Source organism: Nelusetta ayraudi, unplaced genomic scaffold (assembly GCF_046127955.1).
Source record: "Nelusetta ayraudi isolate G7.1 ecotype Tasmania unplaced genomic scaffold, CSIRO-AGI_Nayr_v1 ptg000088l, whole genome shotgun sequence".
NCBI classification, from domain to species: domain Eukaryota; kingdom Metazoa; phylum Chordata; class Actinopteri; order Tetraodontiformes; family Monacanthidae; genus Nelusetta; species Nelusetta ayraudi.
Genome location: NW_027466138.1, coordinates 980001 through 995000, shown reverse-complemented (window position 1 = coordinate 995000; position 15000 = coordinate 980001). Strand labels below are relative to the sequence as shown.

General features: G+C 45.7%; 1 protein-coding gene across 3 annotated transcripts in view; it reads right to left on the bottom strand.

The window, feature by feature from the left end:
* atp2b3b (ATPase plasma membrane Ca2+ transporting 3b) overlaps positions 1–15000 on the bottom strand; it is a 35345-nt gene that overhangs the window by 15860 nt on the left and 4485 nt on the right. For all 3 annotated transcript variants that reach the window (XM_076045936.1, XM_076045935.1, XM_076045937.1), the window contains exons 2-15: positions 13649–14421; positions 9035–9232; positions 8325–8582; positions 7727–7852; positions 6983–7108; positions 4204–4245; positions 3200–3364; positions 2711–2782; positions 2474–2616; positions 1729–1861; positions 1353–1462; positions 1122–1256; positions 575–681; positions 331–406 (exon numbers count right to left, since the gene is read on the bottom strand). In XM_076045936.1, the coding sequence (XP_075902051.1) occupies positions 331–406; positions 575–681; positions 1122–1256; positions 1353–1462; positions 1729–1861; positions 2474–2616; positions 2711–2782; positions 3200–3364; positions 4204–4245; positions 6983–7108; positions 7727–7852; positions 8325–8582; positions 9035–9232; positions 13649–13916 (1959 nt within the window). In that variant the 5' untranslated portion in view covers positions 13917–14421. The remainder of the gene's footprint in view (positions 1–330; positions 407–574; positions 682–1121; positions 1257–1352; positions 1463–1728; positions 1862–2473; positions 2617–2710; positions 2783–3199; positions 3365–4203; positions 4246–6982; positions 7109–7726; positions 7853–8324; positions 8583–9034; positions 9233–13648; positions 14422–15000) is intronic.

Genomic DNA, 15000 nt, shown 5'->3' with positions numbered 1-15000 from the left:
CATCCACCTTTAAAAGTCAATAAGTCAGGCGTGGCTTTTTCTAAAGACATTTCTATTCCTTTCTGTTTTTCAGTCATTTATTTTCTACTGTATTCACTTTATTTTCATAGTGGGTGCAGTCAAGAGTTTTCAGCGCTGCACTTCACCCATTTAGAAGTCTGAAGTTACTGTAGGTATAAATTAATTTGATAATTTCATTCCATAGCAACCAAGTACCAACCAACACATTCCAAAAACACACTCAGTTTATATGAGTGTGTTTTACATCATATGATATCAGATTGATCAGTTCATGATGATTCACATGAACTCTCTGTCTGGAGTTGTTACCTGCTTGACCATCTCATCTCGGTCGCGTGGTCGGAAGCTGCGAGCTTCTCCGTTGGCATCCTGGATGTAGCAACACCTGAGGAGAACATCTCTGGTTTCTTCACAAGGACTTTTGCCCACACCACCCACTCACCCACCACCACCACCACCACCACCACCACCAACACCCCCCACCCACATCCCTAATATTATTTCTGCACAGCCACTGGACACCACAAAGCCTCTGTCATCCTCAGCCACTTACTTCTTGAGCATGATCTCAGAGGCTCCTTTGCTGTAGAGACGGAAGGAACCATCAGGCAACTTAATCACAGTACTCATGGATTTACGCACTGAGTTAAATGTATACACCTAAAAACAGAGACAAGAAGATCATGTCATGTGAAGCATTTTCAGAAGATCACTGTGAAGGTCATTCAGGTTATTGCAGTAGCCTTAGACAGTTCAGTAGTACTGGACTTGGGTGGTGGTTTTTTGAAGATGTTAAAAATAACCAGTAAGCAGGTCCAGTTGCTTTCTTCTCAAGTGTTTTACTGAGCCCATTTCAAACAGAGACAGGAAGTAGCGAAACACGTGGACACACCAAGTTGCACAGATGGTCATTACTAAGCAGAGGAAGTGAATGTACCAGTAGAAGACACTGAGGTTTGAACTTGCAGGTAGGAGGCAGTTGGGTGGTGTGAGAGAAGAAGGTGTGAGAGAGGTTGTGGGTTGGAGGAAGACAGATGATGTTCCTGTGGTCAATCTGCAAGAGGACTGGACTCCACTGCACAGACTTCACAGTGTCCTACCTTGTACAACTTCTCTTCGGGGATCTGCTCTCTGACAGGTGTGTAGTCCTGCTGGAGGTCCAATACAAATCCCAGCAGGCCACATTCAGTCTTGTTGCCCACCTGCTTAGCCAGGCCTCCCTCCACATCAGGCGGCTGCGTCAGAGAAAGAAGAAGAAGAAGAGCATCAGCAAAGGAGAGAGTTTGCAGCAACACCAGAAACAAAAAGGGACTTTTTTGCTGAAGACTCACCAAGATCTTTGAGGTATAGGCACTGTTGATAGCAATAGCATTGACTAGAAGCTCAAGTGTCCGGGAGTTGATTTGTCCAGGGTCTGGGACCACACGGTGGTGAACATCCCCTAAAAAAAACAAACAGGAAATCAATTTAATTGTTGACATCAATGATAATATTTGTTATGAAGATGTGAATTGCCACAAGCCAAAGAATTTTAACAATGAACTTCAGTTGACTGATGACTTGTAATTATTTTTGCACATATAAAATTTAGATTGTGGTAAAAGCAGAAAACCTTGAACTCTAGATACTTCTTCACATTTGCAACAGGAGCAATAGAAGCTAAAAAAAAAAATACAAAGGACAAAAGCACAGATAATTTCCACTCACCTAAGAAGGTCTGCACCACAGTCATGCGGTTGGTGGTGAGGGTGCCAGTTTTGTCAGAGCAGATGGCCGTGGCATTGCCCATTGTCTCACATGCATCCAGGTGGCGGACAAGGTTGTTGTCCTTCATCATTTTCTATTCATTCCACAATGACCAAGTGCGTGCGTGGAAGGACAGTATGGGGGGGGGGAGCAAATGATGAACAAAAAGTTTGGGTTAGAGAGGAAAGGAAAGTTAACGTTTGTCGAAGTAACTTCCAAGTTCCTGGAAGAAAGAACCAATAATATAATAATTATTAATATAAATAAGCAACCAATAACCACTGCAGCCTGAGAGGCCAACTGAAGGAGAGAAAACTGGCAAAACGGAGCAGTTCAAAAGCACTAACTGCAAAGGAATATGGTGATGTTGTATTTCATCTGTGCTTCAAGTACTGGATATTCGCCTTCACGCATGTGTAGTTCCAGTATGTACAGTATACCAACATCCTGTGAGCCCCGGATGACCTGGAGAAGGCCATATATCCCACTCTCATGTACGTGGACAGCTGAGAGAGAGGCTAGAATTTTTTTTCCTGGCTGCTGTGATTTTGGAATGATTTACATCTGCACTGCTTCTCATTCGCCTCCTCCCACAGTCTTCTACGATGAGAATTCACTCTACGTCACGGTAGGGGAACTGAAAAGCCCACCATGTCAATGTCCAGTGGGGTTAGGGTTAGGGTTAGGGTTAGAGTCGGACGTCTACCTTGACAGAGTAGGCCAGAGAGATGGTGACAGCGAGCGGCAGGCCCTCTGGGACGGCAACCACCAGCACGGTCACTCCGATGATGAAGAATTTGACAAAGTACTGAATGTAGACGGGAGTGCACTCTGTCAGCCATGTCTGACCTGCAACACAGACACACACCAACACAGACGGTGTTTGGATTGAGCGGCACGGACGTGAGTTCCAAGCAGCGTGCAAATATACACAGATACACACCTTCCACAACAAATGTGTTGATGACAAAGTACAGCACCAGTATGATGACCGTGATGGCCGACATCACCAAACCTGCAGTGGGAAGCAGTGAGTTACTGAGTCACTGTGGTAGTTACAACCTGGGTTCATTTAAGGTCAAACACTCTGCAGTCAATAAGCAAACATTGTTCACTGTAGAATTGCAGTTTTACTTTAAAGGTAAAGCAACTTTATTTGTTATTATACTGGTGTACAGTGAAGCTGCGTGATTGGACAGTACAGTAGTCAGTACTGAGCCGCCACTTTGGACCAACCTGACTGAAGCGCATTGCTATGTGTTTTTATAATGCCGAGTGATTCACTCTGTCCCTTAACATAAATGTACGAGATTCAATCGTTCTCATAAACCTAAAGCTTTGGAGACTGAGTCTAGACTGAGTCTTAAGTGCTTAAAGGTCCTCATTTCCAGCTGGAGAAGGACTGGTGGTGGAAAAGTGAAAGAGTCCTTGCCTGCTTTGCCAATCTGAACAGCTAGTTTGGTGAGTTTGCCCTGCAGAACGCTCTTCTCTTTTTTTGGAACGTTGGTCTTCTTCTTCTCTCGGTCTTCCACCTCCCCTCCCTCTGCACTCTTCAGTGGTTGCATCTCCATGGCAACACCCCCATCCTTCTTCTTGGCTGCAACACACACACACACACACACACAGACAAGATGCATTGGCTCATTGCATTGGCTCTTGTGCTCCGACTACAGTGACAAACACGTTTTACTGCAGAGACAAACTCTAAACTTGTGTCAAGTGTCTTTGCTCTCATTTCTCTCAGACACTGTATGCAGTACATGTACGCAACTGGCAAAAAGTCAACGATATATTAAGGTTGCAGATGAAATTCCGGATGCACAGTAACCTTTAGAGGGGAACTGAATGTGGCCTTGACTAAGCTTTGCAGTTCTTGCTGTCAAAGTCATGAACTGCAAGATAATCAAATAATCCAAATTGCTCGATGTTCTGGATTAAACACAGTTCAACAGCCTTCTCATATTGACATTATGAGACCAAGATGACACCCAACACAACACACAACAAGTTATTGACACAATCATATTATTTGTTGCAACAATTGCCCACCAATGTGGTGAGCAAATGTAACTTTCAGTGACTAGTGCATAAAGAATCCTTCACCTTTATAGCTGAGTGAAACCAAAACAGACATGTTCACCACTAGATGGTCAAGTCAGAGTTGGACAAATGAGAGGACTAATAGGCGACATTTAACTCCAGTGTCACTTTTGATTTATTTGGGCTTAGGTTTTAGGTGAACGACCTAAATGAGCAGTATAGGGTGAAAGTCACTTCCTGAGAGATTCTAGAATGAGATTTCTCCCTGAGACAACATCATCCCATTAAACAAGGGCGATCTGTACAAACAATGGCGACTATACTGCAGTTATTAAGTCAGAAACATTGTAGCCGTCTACGAGCAGCAGGCCTTAGATATGCAGTCTTAGGTATCACCTTTGTTCTGATTGTTTTCCACTGCTCCATCTGGTTGTTTGCCTGGGAAAAAAACAGAAACACAGACAAAGAGGATGAAGCCGTGGCTTTGGAACGCAAACCTGGAAACAAGATCAAAAGAACATAAAACAACACAAAAGGGGAAGAATAAGAAAGGTAAGCAGTCATCGTCATACACCGGGCCAAGACACTGAGAGACACTGCAGATGTTGGTGTAGAGAAGTGCACTATGTGAAAGGGGGTCCACTCATTCGCTGAGGACAGGGGGGGGGGCGGGAGGGACGGACTGGCTCACATACCATTGGTGACTGTGCTGTGACTTGCATCGGTAGAGATGACAGACTGTGTATTGTCTTCTGTTTGGGGGAATGTGGAAGAGAAGGTTTGGGGTGGAGGTGCGCGAGAGGTTTCAGTGAAAAGAGAGCAAAAGAAGGGAGGATTAAAAAAGCAAACGAAAAAAGTGAATGTCTTTTGAAATGTCTGCTGTTACGACTGTGTGACAATAATTAACAAAAAAAATGAACTGCATTGAAGGAAACCTCATCTCAGCATGAGAGACGGCTCAGAGACAAATAACCAACACGGCAAATCTGCAGTGCAGGAAGAACCAGATAGCTTCAATGAATATTGCATCAGCTACAGTAAATGGCTAACCCTGGTGTGGGCAAACTACGGCCCGGGGGCCATGTGCGGCCCGCACTTGAAGAAATGATATTAATAGTCAGTAGGTCATAAAGTAGCTGTGTTTCCTCCATGTTTGCAGTGTCAAACACCCTGGTGGTTCTAGGTGGTTCTGGATGGCTCTAGGTGGTTCTAAGAGCTAAACACCCGGGTGGTTCTAGGTGGTTCTGGATGGTTCTAGGAGCTAAACACCCCGGTGGGGCTTCAAAGACACTGATTTGGTTGCAACTTTGCTTCGTTTTCCATTGACATTACAGCAAGATGTTTCCTCCATGATATCCCAGGATAGATTGTTTCCTCCTATGAGGCGGCTCACCACAACACTCCATCCATCTGCTGCTGCTCCGCTACCCCCCTCTGGCACATTTTGCAACCCACTGTGGCTCCACCAGTCAAGGTGTTTGCCACCTCTGGGGTAGAGCCGCATGACCCCACCCTTAGAAGAAGCTCGCAATACGTCCCGACGCAAGACCACCACAGCATCAACAGCCAATCTTCTCATCTCCTGATCAGCAGTCCCAGTCAGTGTGAGGTGCAGCAACTGAGGAGATGGATGAATGCTCTGGTAATGAAATCAACCTTAAGTGACTGTGTGCATGTCTGTCTGTCTGTCTGTCTGTCTGTCTGTGTGTGTGTGTGTGTGTGTGTGTGTGTGTGTGTGTGTGTGTGTGTGTGTGTGTGTGTGTGTGTGGTGGCAAATGAAAACACAGACTGATGCTTCATGCAGTGGACAAGCAGCAGCAGCAGCAGCAGCAGCAGCAGCAGCAGCAGCAGCAGCAGCAGCAACTCTTCAACTGAATCTCTGTGGCTTCCTCACTCATCTCCGCTCTCTCAATAATTGATTCAATCTGCAGCCTCTCTCTTCGTCTCCCTCTCTCTCTCTTCCTCTCTCTCTCTCTCTCTCTCTCTCTCTCTCTCTTTCCGAGATTAGGGTGGGAAGGAGACATTGGAGAGAGGAGAGAAAGCAAAAGGGAAAGCAGGGAAGTGAAAGAGGGCACAGAGGTGGGCTAAACAAAATAAATGGGGGGGAAGTGGGAGAGAGGGATGGATGGAGAGAGGGAGGGAAGGAGAGAGGGAGGAAAGAGGAGGGCAGGGCGGGGATGTGAGAGAACGTGGGGCAGTGGGGCTGACGGGAGGACGGCGGATAAATTATCAATGAGATTAAACTGCTGCGTTTCCTGTTGAAGCTCTTATCTGAGGCCAGCTGGGCAGCCAGAGAACTGCAGCACACACACACACACGCGCACACACACGCACACACACACGCACAGACACACACACACACACGTGCACACACAAGCATAGCATTTTTTCCAACTTGATTCTCTGCTTTGCTTTTTCTTCTTCAATAAAATAAATCCCTTTCTTTACTTCGTGTCGCTCCATGTTTTCTTTCTTCCTGCTTCTGTTCATTAGTGTGAATTTCTGGTGATTTGATCATTTCTCTTTCTTTGTTTTCATTTTTTGTATCTTTTTTTTGCTGCATCTGCTACATTTTTCCATAGTCGCTCCAGCTTTGGTCAACACAAATTGAATCTCAGCTGCAGTTTCCCGTCCTTTTCTGTCCGTGGGAATTTTTATCTGTGTGTGTGTGTGTGTGTGTGTGTGTGCGCGTGTGTGTGTGTGTGTGTGTGTGTGTGTGTGTGTGTGTGTGTGTGTGTGTGTTACTCCTCAGCAAAGGTAATAATTAGTTTTTACTCCAAGCAGCGCCTTTAGCCTGGCTGCTGCTGAGCTCAAGGCTACGAGAGCATCGATTAATGACAGAACTATTTGAAATATCAGTGAAGGGAGATTGTGGCAAAGTATCTCAGCATCACAAATCTCTGCATGTGACGCTACAGTGCTCGGACGGCCCGTCCTCTGTGGTAGAGTCAGACATGTTTTTGTAAACTGCTTTTGCTTTGATATGGTAAACTGTAGTAATGTGTGTATTTTAAAGTTAATGTACAACAACAAAAAAATCATCTATAAACAGTCATTTTTATCTTATGAGCAGTAAGCGGCACCATAACAGTGAGCTATGTGTGATATGATGGCTTTACATTTCTTACAGTAAAGAGCAAAACTTGTATTTGTGCAGGCTTCCTGTTTCACTTACCTTTCTTCTCCTTTTCATCTTCCTCCAGCTCCCCGGCGCCCAGCAGGGTGAAGATGATGCCTGTCTGTGAATTCACACCTACAGCTGTCACCAGCATCCTGCCTGAGCCCTCCATCACATGGGTACCTACACATCCAACACAAACGGACAACATTTTAGACATATTCGTGCATTAACATCTTAAGCAAGCTTGTGTTGATTACAATGTGTAAAATTATGATACTTTTGTCCAAGCACTGTTGCCATCCTAGGAAAAAAAAAAAAAAGACAGGGCTCAGTATCACGTTAGCGTGAAACTATCGTGTTATTTCGTGATAATTATCATGATACTGAGCCCTGTTTTTTTTGTTTTTTTTCCTAAGGTGGCAGCAATGGGCTTCCGTACACATTGCCAGCACAAGGAACAGAAAGATTTTGCCTTTCATTTTTCAAATTCAATTACAGTGGAGATCAGGCCACAAAGCCACAATAATCAAAGTTCAAGTTGTTAACATCATCATTAAAAAGAGAAAAAAAAACCTTCAAAGGTCAAATTTACATAACAAGGTCCTTCAAATTATCAAAGCTCTTCCTCACATGGCACGTGTGAGGAAGACACATGTTTCTATTAGTCACTGAGTCCCAGTGATGTCCTTGTGACGCGGCTCGGTGTCTCGGCTTACAGCTGTCCGACTTTTGGGGTGAACAAAAGCGTCTCTTGTCTTTGAGGTTTCAGTCAAGCAGCAGTGGAAGATTGAAACGGACCTGACAGCAGCATGGGGTCCTTATCCACCGACTTGCGCACGTGGTCAGATTCACCAGTCAGTGAGCTCTCGTCGATCTTCAGGTCGTTTCCTTGGACCAGGATGCCGTCGGTTGGCAGCAGGTCCCCTGGACACAGACACAAGAGGTTGCGGTCGGTCTTTGATTTCGTGCACAGACAGAGACATAGAACCAACGGGAGTCATTGATAATAGCGGTGATCAGCATTGAGAGTCAGTATCGTCATCTCTCATTGGCCAGCACCAACAACACTGTCAGCTCCCGGTGAGGAGAGTTTGGACTATTGACACTGTAGATTGCCACTCAAGGCATCAAAACTATGAATGAACACATGTGGAATACATGTGTTAAACAACAAAGTGTGAAATAACCCATACAAGTTTTATATTTTAGGTGATCTGGAATAGACACCCAGAGTGACACCCTGCCCCTCATTCCTAGTTTTTTTTTTGTTTTTAATTTCATGAATAAAAGTTATTTTTGTGACAATGGTTCAAAATATCTGGCAAAAGCAGCAAAAATGAGACCTTGCAGATAAGAAATGTTGCTGCTCCATTATGTGGCTTTCTGATGTTCTTACCGTATTTGACCTGAGCCAAGTCCCCGACCACCATGTCAGCCACGGGAATCTGGATGACATTTCCTTTTCGCACGACGGTGAACTTCTGCTCCTGCTCAATTCGACTCTGAAGACCTCGGAACTGCTTCTCTTTGGACCAGTCGTTGAAGGCCGTGACCAGAACCACACACACCACAGACAGCAGGATGGCGGCGCCCTCGATCCAGCCGGCGTCGGCTTCGCCTTCGTCCTCGGCGCCGCCCGCCGCGTCGCCGCACGCTGTGGACAACAGAGCAGAGGGACGGAGCCAATCAGCTGCTTCCACGCGGCCCGTTTGGATCTGATCGTTACCGTTTTGTGAGGACACGCATCTACAGGTTTGGTCAAAACATTTCAGAGTAGATTCCACTTTATTGTCATTGCAGGTCACAGGTACAGAGCGAGGAAACGCTGTGAGCACCCAACCAAAAGTGCTTCGCAATGAATTAAATACAAACGTATAAATACAAATGTAAGAATATATATATTTGCAGTGTGTATATGAGTGCAGGGACATAGTGAGTGTGATGCAAGCAAGTGGTGGGTATTAAGTCCAGTACAAGTAGACAGTAGTGTACAGTAGTGTAGTAGTAGACATTATGTACAACAAGAAATAAGTTGATTGAGGGAGAGAAATAAATCCCTCACTGCTTCTGCCTTCTTCTCGCATGCCCCCCCCCCCGGCCACCTACCTTCAGTATCCTTCCCTGGCGGCTGGTAGAAGGAGAGGCCGAGGGAGATGATGGCAGCAGCCTCCAGGATGATGAGGGTGACGTCCTGCAGGGCCTCCCACACCAGCTCCAGGAAGGTCTTGGGCTTTTTGGGGGGGATTAAATTCTGACCAAAGACTTGGCCCCGTCGCTCCAGGTCTGCTGGGTCGCCGCTGAGACCTGGAGGACGAGAGGGCAGGAAGACGAGTTCAGACAATATCCATCTACCATAATGTTCTTTTATTATGTCTATTTTGCAAAAGCACCAAGACATATGAGGGTGGTGGAAAAGACTTCACAATTTTTTTTTAACAGGGAAAATTACTAAAAAAAAAAAAAAAAAATGTAAAAGGTTTGCACAAAGAAAATCATAGTAACATTATTTTCTTAATGAACAGCATTCTATAATTCCAGTATTATCTGAAGAAACAAAGTCTGGCTGTGGAGCTGAAAGTGCTGCATCTTATATTGAAGAAGCACATCTTAAAAAGCAAACACCTGTACTCCGCATACCTTAATTGTACAATAACTTTCATAGCCTGATTTGAGTAAAAGTAAAATACATAATGCAAAGGTTTATTCTCAATGTGGGTTAAATTGAATTATTATTTGGTAACTTTTGACTTTTGTAAAACAAAAGCAGGATATAAAGAAACCACTTTTTAAACTCTGTTTGGGACATTTGGATTTAAAAAAAAAATGATTTAAAGAATAACAATGATAAAAAAAAAAGTTTGATCAAATGCAAAGCAGAACAAAAAGTTCAATTGCGACACTGGGTCCCAGTGTGGTGTCACAGGAGGAATCAACCCCAGGCCAAAGCCTGAACCCACAGAAGCCACTAAAGCCAAACACGACGCCTCCTAAATACCAAAGTCAGTCTCCCCCTCCTCCCCCCGTCAACCTCACCCCTGAGTGACTCTGTTACCATGGCGACCAACAGGGATCCAAGGCTTCCTCTGTCTAACAGGGCTGGTTCTGCCCAGCAACAGGTGATGTCACCGCTACAGTGCAGCAGGTTTGGAGCAGCCGCTTTTATTTTCTGATTGGTCTGTGGGGGGAGGAGTGTGTGTGTGTGTGTGTGTGTGTGGGGGTGGGGGGGAGGGTGTCCTGCTCTGCTCCAGCGTGGTGCGTTCACTGCCGCTGTAAAGGAGACGTTCGCAGCTTGCAGCGCCGCTCCAGACCAGTGGCGGAGTCATGAGACACTCAGGACTGGAGGAGGAGAGGGGGGGGGGGGGGCAGGTGACCTTATGCTGAGTAACTGAAGCAAACTGCATCCTGCTTCCGTGATGGCATCCCTCCCTCGCTCTCTCTTCCATCCCTCCTTCCTTCCTTCCTTCCTTCCTTCCTTCCCAGCCACCTTCCACACCTCCCCTTGTTTGCATTGCTCTTTTCCCTCTCCCGCTCTCTCTCTCTCTCTTTTCCTCTCTCTCCCTCTCTCGATCTCCCCTTGATGTGTCCTTGACAATGCGGCAAGCTGTTCTGGCTTTCCCTTTTTTCATCCGTCACACCCCCAACTCTCTCTCTTCCTCCCCACTCTCTCTCTCTCCCTCTCTCTCTCTCTCTCTCCCTCTCTCTCTCTCTCTCCCTCTCTATGCTTTATTTCTCAGTTTTTTTACTTTCCTAGATCATCACGGTGGTCTCATACTGCAACCCTGGAGCCCCCACCTCAAGTCTTTACATTCATGACATTAAAGACAGACAGACAGACTGACAGACTGACTGACAGACTGACTGACACCCAGAGCTGCTCATATTACAGATGATGCTCATCATCTACTGCATCATAACGTAGATACACATAGATATGTATATGCATATACCGTATGTATATAGAAAGATATATACACACACACACACACACACACATATATGTGTTCGCCAATAATTTTGGCAATTCTTGTTGATATCACCTCAGATTTTCTGTATGGAAACAGATGGAAATTTTACATTGCATGTTTGACTTTTGTTGTATTTCCAGGTTGAGCCGTTCACTCCCAAAGAGAAGTCATGTTGCATCTTGGAATACGCTCACACACTCACTCACCCAGTCGAGCCAGTGTGCCGCGTCACAGGCGCTGCACATATTGAACACTTATGAAATAAACTTGTGACGTTCAAAACCTAAAGTGTTCATTTTCATTGAGTTGGACTGAGCAGTTGGCAAGACAATTGCTTTTAAAATGATGTAAAAAAAAAAAAAAAGAAGAAAAGAAAAAGGAGACCATGTATATAGAAATATATACAGTACATACACACACTCACACACATACAGTATATGTATGTATACAATATCCAGCACATGTGTCTTGACTGTGTGGCCCCTCAGCCATTATTCATGGCGCAGCTCCACTTCATGACACTGACAGTGTTTCCAGCTGCACCACCGCACACATGATAATACACACAGTGTGTGTGTGTGTGTGTGTGTGTGTGTGTGTGGCCAGCCTTGTCGGACCCTGCCACTGCACTGGCTTGTCCAGCTCACAGTGTCAAATTAGGCTCACTCAACACACACCTGCTGTAATGCAACACCCGTCTCTCTTGTTTTACACGCAGAGCGACACGGCGTGAGTGCGGTGAGGAAGAGTGCGACGACTTCCAGGAGTGTCACTCTCTCACCCCTGTAGAGCCCACAGCCGCCGTCCGATAGAAGAGTCGGCACCGACCTCAACAAGGAGCTCAACTAGCTGTGCAACTAGCAAACTGGTTCCCACAGCGATCCCACCACTGTGGTTTAGCCCAACTGTTGCTGCTCAGTCTAGTTTTACACCATGTTAGCTGCTTATTCAGTATTTGAATGTATTTTCTAATATTATTTTATTCATTCAGTTCAATCATACTGTATATTTTTCAGCTTTAAGCTTGTTTTAGGCAGGAGTTTGTCACTTCTTATCTTTTCATCGTCTCATGCCTTTTTCTACATTAATGACCTGAGTATTGCATGTAATATTAATGAACAGCATTAACTGTCTCTGGGTTCAAAAGCCTCATAGACATTCAGCAAACATTTCACTGTTGCATTGTAATGCATTCGGTGCCCTTATGTATGTACTGCGTGTAAAGCATGTTGCGCTACAAATTTGTGGTGTTAAAAATGCTATGTGAATGATATGGGATAATAAAGTCAACCGAGGAGAGCGGAAGCACGCGCTCCCCTCTTCCCCTGCCCGTCTTTCTCTCCGTCTCCTTGTCACAGCTCTCATTCTTCTTTCTCTCTGACTCTCTCTGCCAACTTCTTCTTCTGCGCTGTTGTGTTGCTAGGCTACAAACTAGTTGGAGGAGTGGGCGGCGTGTGGCACCACACCCCTGCTACAGCCAGCCAGTCTGTGTGTGTGTGTGTGTGTGTGTGTGTGTGTGTGTGTGTGTGTGTGTGTGTGTGTGTGTGTGTGTGTATTGACTATTGACTTGTACATGCTGAACACACATGAAACAACTGAAACATCCTTTCCCAATATTCATTTCAAATGTTGCACTAAAATAATTACATTCAGTCCACTTGTGTGTGTGTGTGTGTGTGTGTGTGTGTGTGTGTGTGTGGATGACTGTGTATTACCTTGGAGTTACTGATGAGTGTAGTGGGGATCATAAAGGGCTTTGAAGTTTAACCTTAATGAATGCTTCAAGTTACATTTGGGTCAGAGATCAATTAAATTATGTCATTTTATAAACATTCATTTGTCATCAAATGTAGACTATGTAAAATATATCTGTGTTTTGTGTGCGCATTTTTGAAATCGGTAAAACTCAATCAATACATACTGCAACAACATGTCTGGCACGATCTTCCAATTTGCCTTGTATCAAAAAATTCCAAAACTCCTCCATGTTGGATAAGTTTGTGGAGAGAGTCTCTTGGCCAGCGTGACAGCGGAGTCAATTATAAGAGTCATTTTCTCCAGAAGAGTGATGAGCAGCAGCAGCGTGCTGCTGGGCTCCACTCGGCCATTTTCCCTTGATGTCGGCGTATATCTCAACTCTCAGACAAAAAGTTTATATTTCATTTCTCTCCTTCAGAGCTTTGTTCCCATCCTTCACACACGGGAAATACATTTAGAACAAATAACACAGGGGCCACATCAGTGGGAGAAAAGTTCAGCTTTCGCCTCAATTGATCTATATTTTTTCATCAGTGAAGTCTATTGATGAATTGCCCGATTAAGCAAATTTTTTTTTTCTTTCACATGAAAATAGTTGAATTAGCTGATAACCGAACACATCTGTGCACTTCATTCACGCGCTTTTGACTTCTTTGAGCAAAGTGACAATGACTTAGAAACTATGAAATTATTAAAGACACGTCCGGCTCTGCAGTGGTGTCTGTGAGTGACTCCAGAGTTTCTACCTTGTACTTCCAGACTGACAAAGTCAATCTGGAAGCAACTCAGGACTCTTTTCATCCATTTGTCATCCCTCAATACACACAAACTGAATCTATGGTTTTACTCTCACCCCTTCGTCAGCCCAACCATCCCCTCTTACTCAAGTCAATCCTTTCTGTGTTTCCACTCATTCATTAACTTCTAAGTAGTCCTCCACCCCCTACCAATCTAATCATCCATCCATCCATCCACCCATTCATCCTGATGCACTCACCGTCGGTGGTGCTGGACTGTAGTCTCTGGCACAGGCCCGCTGTGTCTCCGTAGCTGTCCTGGATCTTCTGTAGGGCGTCTGTGCCTCGCAGCTCCATCAGCTCCCTCAGTTCCGTCACAGAGGCCCCAAAGTCTCCTCCTGAGTTGCTGCCATCCGCCCTTCCTCCTCCTGCTCCTCCTCCTCCTGCTGCTCCTCTACCTCGAGACCCCTTGGGGTAAAATTCTACTGCGCTGTTTGCCATTTCACCCATGGTGGCTGTTGTTGACATGTCACTCAGGTTTGGTTCTTTTTTTGAGCCTCCTCTCTTTCCGTAGCCTGCTTTCGTGTCTCGGCTTTTTGTTTGAGAATCGACGCACTAAACACTGTTGAATGAAAATGAGGGGAGCTGGTTCACTCGAGCCCTCGACCTCGCCGTAGCCTCTCGCTGCTCCTTTCACTTCTCCATCACAGGAGGAGGGAAAGGGGGATGAGGTGGATCAGGGACAGAGAGCAGGGGCACCTCCGATCTGCAGCGTCTGAACGAATCCAGCTTTACTTTTGTCTTTTGAACCTCGTCCTCCTCCCTGTGGTCGCAGCTACTGTCCCCCTCCCTCCTGGATCACAGCCAGTCCATGGGTGGATGGACGGACGGACGGACAGACAGGCTGACGGGACGATAGACGAAGAGGGACGGGTGATGGACAGACGGAAAGAGGGGAAGCGGGCCAGTGGCAGCTGGTGAATCGGAGATGGTGGATCCAGTTAGCAGGAAGCTACTGCCGCACCGTCACAACCTGAGAGAGGAGGAGAAGGAGGAGAGGCAAAGAGGGAAAGAAGTCACCGCTCTGTTCATTCCATTTCATTTCACTGTGTTTCCAGCGGTTGCAAAACACATTTCTGAGCCGGTGAAAATGATGAGTCTGATGCAGTGATAAATGAAACATTCCAAAAATGTATCACGCTTGAGGCCAATGAAGACACGTGTGAAGGACAAATGGTGAAGATACACAAATTGGATTGAGCTTCAATATGAGGAAACACTTTTCATCTTTTCATCAACTTCACCAATCAACAGTCACTCGCTGCTCACGCCCCCAGTTTCTCTCTTTAGCTGCCAAATACTCCTACACGTTATGGAGCTCCTCACTGTGGCTTCACCAGATCCCCTGGTCCCCTGATCATCCTCCGACCAAGACCAAGACCAAGACCAAGACCGAGACCTAGACCGAGACCGAGACCTAGACCGAGACCTAGACCAAGACCAAGACCAAGACCAAGACCGAGACCGAGACCTAGACCGAGACCGAGACCAAGACCAAGACCAAGACCGAGACCGAGACCAAGACCAAGACCCTGAACAGAACCTCATGATC